This window comes from Cydia fagiglandana, chromosome 26 (genome assembly GCF_963556715.1).
Source record: "Cydia fagiglandana chromosome 26, ilCydFagi1.1, whole genome shotgun sequence".
Taxonomy (NCBI): Eukaryota; Metazoa; Arthropoda; class Insecta; order Lepidoptera; family Tortricidae; genus Cydia; species Cydia fagiglandana.
This window is the reverse complement of record NC_085957.1, coordinates 3,437,739-3,451,786: the sequence shown is the minus strand read 5'-3', so window position 1 is coordinate 3,451,786 and position 14,048 is coordinate 3,437,739. Positions and strand designations below refer to the sequence as shown.

The 14,048-nt window shown below is 39.6% G+C and overlaps 1 protein-coding gene across 1 annotated transcript; it reads left to right on the top strand.

The window, feature by feature from the left end:
• The first annotated feature begins 156 nt into the window (after window positions 1–156).
• Window positions 157–1,729, top strand: LOC134677609 (partner of xrn-2 protein 1-like). Its single transcript, XM_063536077.1, has 2 exons — window positions 157–411; window positions 1,432–1,729. The coding sequence occupies exons 1-2, from the start codon at window positions 248–250 to the stop codon at window positions 1,577–1,579; spliced, it is 312 nt and encodes a 103-aa protein (XP_063392147.1). The 5' UTR covers window positions 157–247; the 3' UTR covers window positions 1,580–1,729.
• The last annotated feature ends 12,319 nt before the right edge of the window (window positions 1,730–14,048 follow it).

The window sequence follows — 14,048 nt, the reverse complement described above, 5'->3', positions numbered from 1 at the left end:
AATCTTAATATAAAATATATTTTTTTAATTAATTTTATTTAATAAATCTTCCATAGCACCACAGAATAAATAATAGATATCACTACAAATATTTTGGTCTACTTAAACATTCACTGCTGTCAAGTGTCAAAATGAGCCCATTTATGACGTTTATTAGTGCTGAACAATACTTACTTTACTCTTTGGGCTGAACCAAACAAAACAAAATCCGTATTTTACTCATAATTTAGCATAAAATCCAAACAGCATGAAGCCTACAGGCGACATAGACTCGCTCCGCACCGAGCACGAGTCGGATGAGCAATGGACGGTTCGGCGGAACTTCATGCTGGAACATAAAGACGATTTTGGAGAGGACGAGCTGATCACGTTGGCGCAACTCTTTACCAATATCGAGTTCCTGGGATGCAGGTATTTTTACAAGCTTTTATTTAAAGGCTTGCTACACGGTCGCCGACAAGCCCCCAGACCGTGTGGCCTTGGCCGGTCCCGGACCGTGTAGACAGTTGTTACCAACAAAATTTGACCAAAACTGACCAAGGACAGACCAAGGTCAGACGGTTAGAAGGCTTGTCGGCGACCGTGTAGCAAGCCTCTTATAGGCTTGCTACACGGTCGCCGACAAGCCCCCAGACCGCGTGGCCTTGGCCGGTCCCGGACCGTGTAGACAGTTGTTACCAACAAAATTTGACCAAAACTGACCAAGGACAGACCAAGGTCAGACGGTTAGAAGGCTTGTCGGCGACCGTGTAGCAAGCCTCTTAGTTTCACCTGTCCCGTTGTCTGTCTGTCTGTCGGTCTGTAATCAAATCTTGCAAGTTAAATTTGATCCACTTCCCGGTTTCCAATTGAGCTGAAATTTTGCATGCGTGTATAAATCGGATGACAATGCAATATTATTATGACATAGAGCTGATCTGATGATGGAGACAGGAGGTGGCCATAGGAACTCTGTGATGAAACAACGCAACCTAATTGTGTTAGGGGTTTTTAGAATTGTCTCGATGAGTATTAGTTGTCTGTCGTAAGAAAAGTACAGTCAGTCAGTACATAGCGATAAAAGCTTGTACCAAAAAAGAAATTTGTTAATGTGGAACTGACTAAAAATATCGATACCCTATCTATTGCAACTGTTGTCAAAAACAGGTTATTAAAAAGTTAGTGAATATTTTTTTATTAAAATCCATGTTTATAATGTAGTTATAAATGTTATTCAATTTCAATTTCAAAGCCTTTAATTTCGAGCATACAGTTAATAATAATATTTAGTACAGTTTTAGTTATTTGTTCATGTGTTTGCAACAACCGTCGGCTCGACGTGTCCTTTTGACACAAAGTCCTCCATGCCATGGAGGAGGCCTTTATAAATGTTATAAATTAGGTTAAAGTTGACGTAACCATTGACTTAAATAGACAATTTATTTTCACCAGATACCCACCGGAGACGATGAAGAGGATAGCCATGCTTTCGGAGAAGGTGGCTTCCAACTACCGGGATAGCCGTAAGAACAAGCTGAAGCGGACGTTTGTGCAAGCCAGCAGCGCTGCCGAGCAGAAGGCTAAGAGGACCTTCAAATAAATGTGACATATACTCTAACCAGTGGCGTAGCTAGGGGGGGACCGTGAACATCAGTAGTGCCCATAAAAATTCGTAAAATCATGTAAAATGAAAGCGATGGAGTAAATCCTGAGCTATTTAACATAAAGTACAATTAATAAATAAATAAATAAAATAAAAAGCCTTTTATTTCCTTTTGTTATACATAAGTTTGTTAATATATTTAAGTTGATTTAATTTGTAGGAACCCGTTAGGTGAAGGCCTCTTCCAAAGATATCCATTTTTCACGGTCTTGTGCTATTTTTTTCCAATTTGGACCAGCAATTCTTTTCATGTCTTCCTCCCAGCGCATGTTTGGTTTGCCTTTTCGGCGCTTACCGTCTGGGCCTTTCCAGTTCGTGACTATGGCTGTCCATCTGTGGTCTTTAAGGCGAGCCACATGTCCAGCCCATCTCCATTTTAGCTTTCTAGCGTGTTCTAGAGCATCTATTGCTTTTATTTTACTATGTCTTATCTTTTGTATCTTTTTTATGTTCAACATGCTTCGTTCCATTCCCCTCTGGCAAGTAATAATTTTATTTTTTATTTTTTCTGTGAACTTCCATGTCTGGCAAGCATATGTTAAGCTGGGGATGAGGCAGGTGTCCATAGCCTTCTTTTTAAGAGTTATTGGCATGCTACTTTTAAATATTTCTTTATAAGACCAATATTTGTTCCATGTATTTTTGATTCTTCTGTCAACTTCTAGTTCATTGTTCTTGTTGTTGAAACCAATCTGCTTTCCTAAGTATATATAGCTTTCAACATAGTCTAATGGTTTGTTGTCTACAATGATATCTATTTGTTTTGAGTTGGTCATGGTTTTTGTTTTATTTATATTCATCTCCAGTCCTACTTGTTTGCTTGCATTTTGGAGACCATCTATCATGGATTGCAGGTTTCGGGACGATTCCGCGAGCAGCACCAGGTCGTCTGCGAATCTGAGGTGGCTGAGATATTTCCCTTTGATAAATAGGCCTTGGTTTTTCCATTTTAAGCTGCATATGACGTTCTCTAGTACGGCAATGAAAATAGTTGGTGATAAGGGGTCACCTTGACGGACTCCTCTTTCCACTGGAAAGGCCGGACCCATGGTTTCCAGCTTCACTCTGCTGCTGCCTTTTTTGTAGATGTTTTTAAATATATTTATGTATCCACTTTCTATGCCTTGAGTTTTTAGAGTCGTCCATATGCTCTCGTGGGAAACTGTGTCAAACGCCTTTTGGTAGTCGATGAATGCAATGTATAATGGGCGTCGGAATTCTTGATACTTCTCGATTACAAGCTCTAAAGTGTGAATGTGGTCCATGGTCGAGAATCCCTTCCTGAAGCCAGCCTGTTCCACAGGTTGTTTCTTATCTAGTGTTGCACGTATTCTATTGTTAACAATTGTAGAGAAAAGTTTGTATGTTGCTGGTAACAAGCTAATGGGTCTGTAATTGCCTATGTCTTTAGGATCTCCCTTTTTATATAATAAAATAATGCTTGATTCTGACCATTGGATGGGCGTCTCCTGTGTTTCCAATATTTTATTGCATAGGACTGCTAGCGGTGCCGCTAAAATTTCCTGGGCGACCTTTATGGCTTCATTTGTGATACAGTCCGCTCCTGGGCTTTTGTCCGACTTTAGCTTACAGGTAGTTTCTATAATTTCCTTACAGTCTATTGGTGTTATAGGTGTTTTGTTTTCTTGGATAATTATTTCTTGATTGTGAAACTCTTCTTGTTTTTTTGTATCGCAATTTGCATATAAAGTCCGGTAGAAATCTGTTGCGATGTTTAATATTTCCCCGCGACCATGTTTGGTTCCATTTGATGCCTTTAATCCGTCGATCCAAGTTCTTTTTGTTTGCAGTTCTTTGTATCCTTTTTTTAGGCTGCCTCTTTGTTTTAAGTGTTGCTCAAGTGTTGTAGATCTATGATTCTGGTAATCCAATTTAATATATTTGCTTGTTAGTTTGTACAAAGCTTTAAGTTCGTTTTTCATTGCTCTGGTTTTGTTTGCAGTTTTTTGTAGTTCTTGTTTCCGTTTCATCAAGTTCCTTGTGCGGTCTGACAGGATGTTGCGTCCCGGAGTCACTTGAGTTGTACTACATGCGTTCTGTAGACTCTTTTGGATTGCAATTGTTAGTTTGTCGTGGAATTTTTGTACTGTGTCATTTATGTTGTATTTTTCCAAATTATATACATACTTTTCTAGGTTTTCCTTGTATTTTGATATTTCCTCTTCATTTTTCATCAAAAAAAAAAAAAAGTACAATTACCCTTTTTAAATTTATTTTACAATTTTGATTGAATTTTGGGGTGACACCCAAAATTTCCGCACCGGGTGCCACCCATGCTAGCTACGCCACTGACTAACACACGCAGCTTGGGGGCTATTCATAAATTACGCCATTTCAAATTAGGGGACGGGGGGTCTGGACATCGGATGATGGTAGCATGACGTAGGAGGAAACGGGGTCATTAAAAGCATGATTATTGGATGATTTTAGGGGGGGGGGGGGGGTCAAAAATCGAGAAAAATCGAAGACGTAATTTATGGACAGCCCCTTGTCAGCATTAAAAGGTGGCAAAATAAAAGAACTGCTAATGGCATCCTCAGAGGAGCATTAATTATTATAAGTAAATTAAAAGCTATTTTCCCTTAAAATTCGTTTTTTTAAGAACTCTCATTTGTTTTTAAAGAGAAAACTCATTTATTGTAAAATAAGTGTTATAAAATGAATACAAAACTAAAATTACCTACAACTAAAAACTAAAGCTAATAATTAAAAAATACCTATCAATATTTTATTTGTTTTAGTATGGTTCTGTGTACCTCAAAAGGAATAAAAAGAACCCTTATAGGCGAGCGGGCCGAGTGCTTCAGAGTTGCGTCCCTTGTTAGCGCGTCTTTTCCGTCAGGGGTCTCCTGTCGGGAAGTTACCATCTTATGGACTGTCCAAGAGACTACCTATGCAAATGGATCGCTAGCCCTTTGTCCGGCAGGCACATATGAGCCGTAGTAGACGGAACCTGCGCCAATAGCTGCTGCTGCATATCTGTCGGACGACGGTAGGTACTGGGGATTCCTATACAGGATGGCTAAAAGTAACTACATTCCCGTTGCTAGGGAGGTTTTGGGAATATACTGAGCAACTTTTACTACGGGACCAACCCCGAAATCGCGAAAAAAGTTTACCTTATAAAGAAAATGGACCAGCCAAAATGTATCAAACAGCCAAATTTTTTTTTCGCGACCTAAGGTCTGCGCAAAGCGGCGGAGCGCAGCGCATACCACTTTAAAATTATCAATGTATTTTCTTCCCTATTTCATTTAGCTTCAGGTATAAATTTAAATGCTTTGAGAGCGACCTCGGAGCATCACGGAGGATTGTTACTCCGCGGCATCGAGGAGCACGTTATAGGATACCGCGGCGGTAGGCGCCGGCATGCCGCGGCATCCCCCGGCATGCGCGGAGGCCTTCCGAGTGCGCCGGAGTAGCGCCGGGACGACGGGGGAGAACTCTTGCACACTAGTCACTAATTAGTGACTAGTCACTAATTATGATCCCTTGTGATAGAGTACACGCGGCGGCATCCCCCGGCCTGCGCCGAAGTGCTCCCTGGTCCTGGTGCGCCGGCCGCCAGCGCTCGGGCTGGCGGGCGCTCGCGGCATCGCGGGGGATTTTACCTCGCCGGTGTGCGCTGCGCGGCGTAAATCCTCCTCGGTGATCTGCGCTGCGCTGCTGCGCCAGTTTGCGCTGGGTTGGTCCCACAGTAAAAGTTGCTCATTATAATCCCAAACCCTCCCTGGGCAACGGGAATGCAGTTATTTTTTACCTACCCTGTATACAGGGTGTTCTCTACCGCTCGTAGGTAAAGTACAACCCAAGTAGCATTGCAAGCTGTATATAAGCTGTATTGAAGTTTATTTGTATACTATAAGCTGTACAGTTAGGCTGTACAAAGGCTGTATAAGCGCTTATACAGCCCTTATAAGTTAAAAAAGGGCCCAAATTATACAGCCTTTCGCGTTATTAGAGCTGTAGAGTAGCTGTATAAGCAATACATAAGCTGCATAATAGCTGCATTTCAGCTATATTTCGGTGTAACAGGAAACCTACAGATAATCTCTTATAAGTACGATATAAGAATATGAGTTTTTAAAAATGATTACAAGAGAATAATAATCATTTAGGAAACTAAAATGTCTTAATCTTGTTCATTCGTAATTCGTAATATAGTAACGGCGACAATAAAGTGTTATAGTGGATGGTAAAAGTAAATATTATAGAGGACTTAAGTGGAATATTATACTATTTGTAAGTGCCGATTATTATTTATTGTGAACCTATGTATCTTTTCTGGCAAAATATTCACGCGCCTGCAAAATAACAAAGATAAACCATAAGGAAAATATCAAAAATCGGTAAAGTTAGTGTTTGTTTTTAACAAAAAGTTTTATCAATATTAATTCTAAGGCTAAAGTTAATTTATTTTAGCTGGTAATCATAACACGATGTTAGTCTGCTTAATATTTGCAAGTATTTCCTTAATTATATTTACAAATACTTTTTTTTTTCATTGGAAAATGGCGACAATTTTTAAACAGCTTACAGGATAGTTGGAGAGCATTATAATCTTAGTAGCTGTGCTGTGTAATAAATGGAGTGTCATTTACAGCTTTTGTAATTAAAACAGCTTTAGAATAGAAGATTTGTATTCGTTTGGCTGTATTTCGGTTCTCCGTACATAAGTTATAAGTCTCTTTAGAGATCCGTATAACAAATAAAAAAACCCTTAGGTCCAAATGTATTTGGTCTATTCTTCGTTCCATTTCATAATTTTCTAAATTATTAATTTTGTTCATTACAATTTTTTATTTTCGTGGTCGACATATATACTTATACGAGTGTAAAATTACGCCGAAATAAGCGACTCTGTCAGTAATACAGAAAAAAGCTGTACTATAGCTGCCATTTATTCGTTTAGTTTTATAATACCCTTACAGACAGAAGTTATACAACTACTATTCTTATAGGAGAGTAAAATTACGCCATAAGAAATAGCTTTAAAACGGGGTTGACAGATACATTTGTACAGCTACAAGTGCCAAGTGATACTACAATACAGCCTGTATACAGCTCTTACGATAAAATTAGCTTGTAGTGTTTCACAACACTTAAAGTTTTAAAACGGAGTTGACAGATACTTTTATACAGCTAAAAGTGCCAAGTGTTACTACAATACAGCCTGTATACAGCTTTTATGATAGAATTAGCTTGTAGTGTTTCACAACACTTTTAGTTTTATAGTAGATTTTCTATATTCTGATAAAGCACCCTATGATTCCGCAGAATCCTTTATAATGATTTTATACAGCTTGAGCTGTATAATGTCTGTAAAATACCTTTTATACAGCTTAAATCTTTTCTGACACTCTTATAAGTCTCTTAAATCACTCTAAGTTCTAAATTGGCTGGTATATTGATGTTGCCGACACTTCCATGCTACTTGGGAATGAGCTGTTGTCTGAAAAATTGTTTGAGATGCTGCCTAACTAGGCAACTGCCAATGGTTACAGCTTGCCGTCACTGCACCGCTCGCCGTAGGCAGAGTGTTTATTCTCACACCCTAGAATCTAAATGGTCGCGCTCTGTGCGGTTTAAGAGGACTTCCTTTCACAGCGGGCAGGAAAAAAAGAAAAAATTCGGAAGGAAATTCGTCGAGAAAAGGCACAGAATAAATAATAGTACTAGGTACAGAAGACTCACTCTCTAACAAAACGCGTCTGTTACGATCAGCACAGATATGGCCGCTAGGTGGCGACAGCGCCACGTGCGGCTTATGGCAAACCCCAAAATTGGGGTCGAACGGATGTACTTTTAGCTACCTGTAGCAAAGCGACGAAATCGCGGAGTGAGACACGCCTGGAAAAGGGAGGTCATTCCACAATAAGTTGAATAAGTTCCCTCCAAATTTAGCTTGGGGGGGGGGGGGCGCAAATTTGGTGCCTGCCCCGGGCGCCATATACTCTAGCTACGCCACTGGTCCTGATCGTAACAGACGCGTTTTGTTAGAGAGTGAGTCTTCTGTACCTAGTACTATTATTTATTCTGTGGTTACACAATAATACTCCAAAATATGTCCCATATTAGCTCTAGCGAATCAAGGACTAGGTACTGGACCTATTTTTGACTAAGCATTCATATTTTTACCAGTGGCGAGACACTTTTGACTTCGGGCAAACTCGGCTCAGCATTGCTCCGAGCAATTATTAGGGTTGACACAACTTGAGGTCCCTTTGCGTGCACGACTACAGATAATTATTTGAATCTTGACAACCCTAAATAGCCGAAAGGGATAATGCCATAAAATAGAAAGGGATATCATGATTCGACCCTGACTTCGCTGTCAAACTTCGGTTTTGCAGGAAGTGTCCTTTCTGTACGGTAGTACTATTACTTATTCTGTGTTTTTAACTTTCTACACTTGATACTTACTATTATTTATTGGCTTATTATTAACCGGGCAGCTAAAATATTAAACAGGAACTTTCACTGGGCGTATATTAATAGTATAATTTGGCTGTGCATTAATATTTTAGCACCAATAAATTTATATTAGCCTCAAATTTAAGCATCATATTATTAAAAAATAATAGGGAACTTGAATTGATAGGTTGGCGTCTAAAATAATAAGTTGGCAACTAATATTGTAAAGCGATCATAAAATTTGGTTGTTTATATATTTTGTACGTAAACAGAATACCTAAGACACCTATATACATAATACATAAGCTATAAATACTCCATTTTTAAATAATTAAAATTTGAACATATGCATACCTATACTTTAAATTGACAAATTTCCTAATCCACAAAACACCCCAAATTTATTTACGTATACCTACTATAGTTCGTTTTTTTTAGCATTAGAAAAAAGGTAAACAATCTTGATGTGTCTTTTAATTGAAAAACACATTTTAAAAATAAGTTACAGCAAATATGTAACAATTAAGAATCTAATACGATCATTTATATTCTTCTGCTTTCATAAGTAATAGTTTTTGATTTTAAAAAAGCGTTTTTCAATTAAAAGACATGTCAAGATCGCTTACCTTCTTGCAAGTTCTTTCTAATGCTAAAAAAAACGAACTATAGGGGTCATCCATTAATTACATCACACGTTTAGGGGGAGGGAGGGGGTCAAGAAAATGTGACATGTTGTGACAAGGGGGAGGAGGAGTCACAAACTTTGTGACGTCACTTTAACTTCATCAGTAACCGAAAATTTATTTAAATTATTTTGTACGCTAATATACATCAAGTTTTTGAAACTAATTATCGTTTTTATTCGTTTAATTTTATTCCTGAATCAGTTTTGGGTTATAAAATTACTAATATTTCTTTTGTCAAAAATATTTTGATAAAATATTAAATAAATATTTGCCAATTTCGTTGAAGACATGTGACGTCACACCAGGGTGTGTGGGTTTGCCAAATGTGACCAAGTGTGACAAGGAGGGGGGGAGAGGGTAAAAAAACCTAGAAATTCGTGTGACGTAATTAATGGATGACCCCCTACGTATACTTAGGTACTATACTTACAGTCGAAATTCGTAATCATGAAACACGTAATGGCCATTATACCTATAGATCTTAACATTTTTAATTACTAATTTCAAAAGTTACCACTGTGTTCGGCTAGATTCAAAAGATAGGTGCGACGACGAGCGAAGCGAGGAGGAGCGTGTTAGGTTTACCGTGTAGTGACCAAACAAAATATTTTATAAAAGAATATCATTTTTAGGGTTCCGTACCCAAAGGGTAAAACGGGACCCTATTACTAAGACTTCGCTGTCCGTCCGTCCGTCCGTCTGTCACCAGGCTGTATCTCACGAACCGTGGTAGCACAGTTGAAATTTTCACAGATGATGTATTTCTGCTGCCGCTAACTATAACAACAAATACTAAAAACAAAATAAAGATTTAAATGGGGCTCCCATACAACAAACGTGATTTTTGACCAAAGTTAAGCACCGTCGGGAGTGGTCAGTACTTGGATGGGTGACCGTTTTTTTTTGCTTTTTTTTGTTTTTTTTTTGCATTAGGGTATGGAACCCTTCGTGCGCGAGTCCGACTCGCACTTGCCTGGTTTTTAAATTAATAGATAGCCGTTTTAGTTTTAAAAGGTGCTTCATAAATAGTCTCCAATATAATAATTCAGTTGCCAAATAAATATTTGGTACCTGCCTAAAAATAAACAAAAGCTAACGGCATTAAAATACAACTCATATTGATATATTTTAAGACTCCGTTTTAGTTGCCAAACTGTTAATTTTAGTACCCACTTCTATTATTTTAAACTACCCAAATCCGATTAATTAGTTGACCGGTTATAAATACGTGCCTTATTTATTCTGTGACGGGAAGTAGAATCGATTCAAGGGATGTTATGTTTAAATCATGTTGATTATAATGTGATAACTTGTTTACACCTTGTTACCACGGAATGTTGGTTGTTTACTTTTGTTTGCGTATGTATTTAAAGTTGGTGATTTGTTAACAGCAGTTATTTCACGTTTGGTGGTCAAGTGGTAACGTCAAAAGTGAGTTGTAAATGTTTTCTTCGCACTTGCACAGCAGAGCGGCGCCGTGCAGAGGGAGGTAAACTCCATTTTACTTAATTGAAAAAACTGTAGCTCCAGTTTTTTTTAAATTATGTCACTAACTCATACCTACGAGTAGGGTTACCAGATACAAATTTAAAATTTCCTGATTAAATTCCTGATTTTCGAGTTTGTTATCTTTGCAAAGGCGAATATTAGACATGATATCGATTTCCAGAACATCTATGTATATTTGGTTGAGTAAAGATTTGTTAATTAATAATTACGAAGTTATTGATAAGTTGAGTGGATCTCATTTATAATTTTTTTTACAATGTTTTTGGATTATAAATAAAAAGGTACTTTATAAAAAAGTTTATCCATTAAAAAATTCCTGACATTTTCGTGTCCCGTCCCCATTCCTGACAAAAAGCCAAAATTCCTAACTTGTCACGAAAATTCCTGTCATTTGGTAACCCTACCTACGAGCCAAGAAGGTTCTAAGTAATAAAACTTGTTAAAAGTCAAGGTTATAAAATGAGTTTGGTTTATGTTTAAAAATATTTAATTTTATTAATTTAATAGCACAATATTCAATTGTGGCTGAATGCGGCCGGGTCGGTCGGCGGAAAACTATTCGCTAATCAGGAATTATGTCAGGAAATCCCAAATTTGGATCTGGTACCCTAACCAGGGCGCCGCTCTACCAAGTAAGCTACCGCGACTTACCCGTTGACAGCGAATATCCTCCATCATATCCTTGATAGAAATAACCAGTCTATATATTAATGTGTCTCTCAGCATGTGGCTGCTGGTGCTGTTGGTGGTGCACTCGGCGCACGCGCAGTACGAGTTGAAGAAGGAAGACGGGATCGACGTGCTGACCACGCCCATGCGCGGCGAGGCTTGTGGATACGCGGTGAGCACACCTTACTTCATGGATATAACCAGTCTATATATTAATGTGTCTCTGGCAGCATGTGGCTGTTGGTGCTGGTGCTGGTGCGCACGGCGCACGCGCAGTACGAGGCGAGGAAGGAAGACGGGATCGGTGAGCATTTACTTCATTGGCCGATAGCGTTAAGCTAAAGTCATAGTCTAATAAAACATGGTCTTCTCTTCCCAGAGTGACCCAAGCCTACGTCACAATAACATGGCCGCTATATATAGCGCTATCACATATTATCTATAGCGTTGTCGCATGATGACGTAGGCTTTTGTCAGGTGACCTAGAAAAGACGGGAAGAGAGTACCAGGCGGAGTATATTATTATGGCATGGCTAAAGTGGACTCCACTTTAGTCTAAAAATGAAATTGGCGTCAATCTCCAATAGGGAATATTAGGCAAAGCTCTGTGTAGGTGGCACAACTAGCACATACAGTAAGGCCCCCCCCCACATCTGGCGTCTTTCGAGCGTCGGCGTCTGTCGGCGTCGGTCCAGCGCTATGGAAAATGACGTCGCTGCGCAGTTGCGTCGACGTTGCGTCGACGTCGGCCATAGAATTGTAGACGCCGACGCTCGAAAGACGCCAGATGTGGGGGGGCCCTAAACAAACATCAATGACACATCATGCGTCACTACGTCAATCACATGGCCTATCGTGAAACACGACAATCGAAAGTTCGGTTTCTGCCTCTCTATCACTCTTGTATATTCGAGCGATAAAGAGGCAGATAACTAAATTTAGATTTTCGGGTTTCCCGGTTAGCTTGTTAACAAACCGCCTTGATGCATCAATATTTTGGACAGTTTCAATATGGCGGTTTGTTTACACAGTTAGCAAGTTCCTATAGAATGACACTTATTGTAATCTTAAAAAAAAATTGTTATAATTTTGTTTATTTGTCCAGAGCTGCCTCCCAATCAAGCCAGGCTGGCTGAACGTGCATATCGTGCCTCAAACACACAGCGAGCTGGGACATAGCTACAACTTCCACCAACATTTCACGGGAGGTCTGTATTATTACAGGTCGATTGTCTCCATTGTAGGTATAGACCGACTGCTTAAATGAGTCCTCGCCTGCGCGGTACGGGGGGACGGGGTAGGACGACTAAGGGGGGCGGGGAAGGTGCGGGCGCCGTACGCCTCCCGCCCGCACCTTCCCCGCCCCCGCACACAAATCAATATCTGTGCCCCTTACGGCGTTAAAAATAAGGCCAAAATAGAAAAAAAATAGCATCCATCTTCTGAAAATAAAGAAACGCTGGAATCGACTGACTTAAATGATTAAGACGAAGAAATCTTGATATTACAAAGGAATCATCTGTGATTATTTTAACCCTACCCTAGGGATCGTTTTATCCATAAATACTTAGGTATAAAATTATCCTTTACTAGACCACAAGTAAACATAACATAATTAATAAACTACATGCAAAATTTAACCTCGTGTCGCCCACCATACAAAATTATTGCCAAGGAAATTAGAATCTTATTGTATATTCAATTGGGTTGAATTTCATTTGTTCGAAAATTTTATAAGACAAATGAAATGCTGCCTAATTCGTTTTTTATGCACACCTGCCGTCTACAATTAGTAATATGGTAATAATAAGCATAGGTGTCAATTTTTACTAGACCTAAACTATGTTTCTTTTTTCTCTTGTATAGATTAAGCCTTTTTATTTTTATTTAATACTTTAAGCTATATGTATTACTTAGTACAAATCCAAAACTTCAGCGTAGGAAGATATTTAAGCTATTGAAAATTGGAATTGTTTAAACTGGCTCCACGAGACAGGCCTAGCCTAGTGTGGCGGTCATAGGTTAAGTAAACCATATGTATTCTTTCTGGTAAATAAACTATTTCTATCTTATCTTTATCTTTATCTTATCTCTCCTACTTTGAATTTAAATTTGAACTTGGTATTTGCCAGAGGACCCGCCCTTTACGAAGAACACCGTGAATATGAAGAGGATTCTGGACGCCATACTCACAGAATTATGGCACGACGATCATCGCAGGTTAGTTCCCGGTTCCGGACCCAAAGCACAGAATAATTAATAGTATAGAATAGAATAGAATAGAATAGATTAATTCGTAAGCACAAACAATCGGAACAATCGGAACATAGTATAAAAGAAAACACAAAATAAGATTAAAGTGCCACGAAATGGCCCCATCTCAGCATGTTGCTGGTGGCTTCCAGCGCTACTACCGTACACTAGCGTACCGTACCGTAGGTACTACCGTACAGAAAGGAAACTTCCTACAAGACCGAAGTTTGGCAGCGGTTCAGGGTCGAATCATGCTGTCCCTGTCTAATATATGGCACTATCCCATGCGGCTATTTAGGGTTGTCAAAAATCAAGTGATTATCTTATCTGTGGTCGTGCATGCAAAAAGTCAAGTGGTTCCAACCCTAATAATTGCTCGGAGCAATGCTGAGCCGAGTTTGACCGAAGTCAGGAGTTTCGCACCCCTGCCCAAAGGGTAACAAGGGACCCTATTACTGACGCTGCGTCTTACATACATACATGTAATAACGCCTATTTCCCGGAGGGGTAGGTACTGACCACGGATTTTCACTTGCTACGATCCTGACATACCTCTTTCGCTGCTGCGTCTTACGTAAGCGAACAACTCGCGAACGCGGCGCGGCGCGGCGGGCCCATGGCGTTCGCGTTCGCAACGAGATCGCCCACAGAGGACACTTCTATAGGTATCAAAGGATTGATTCACCCCGCGCCGCATCGCTTCGCTTCGCGTTCGCGTGTTGTTCGCCTACGTAGTACGCTGCGTAAGATTCCATTGCACTGTCCGTCCGTCCGTCTGTCACCAGGCGGCGTAGCACGGTCGCGTTTTTATCGCTTGTCACCATGCCTGTCACGTTCTAACAAGTATGTTAGTG

Coding starts and splice junctions, on each gene's coding strand:
- LOC134677609 (XM_063536077.1), top strand. CDS start 248: ATGAAGCCTACAGGCGACATAGACTCGCTCCGCACCGAGCACGAGTCG. Junction 412..1,431: donor ATCGAGTTCCTGGGATGCAG/GTATTTTTACAA, acceptor TATTTTCACCAG/ATACCCACCGGAGACGATGA.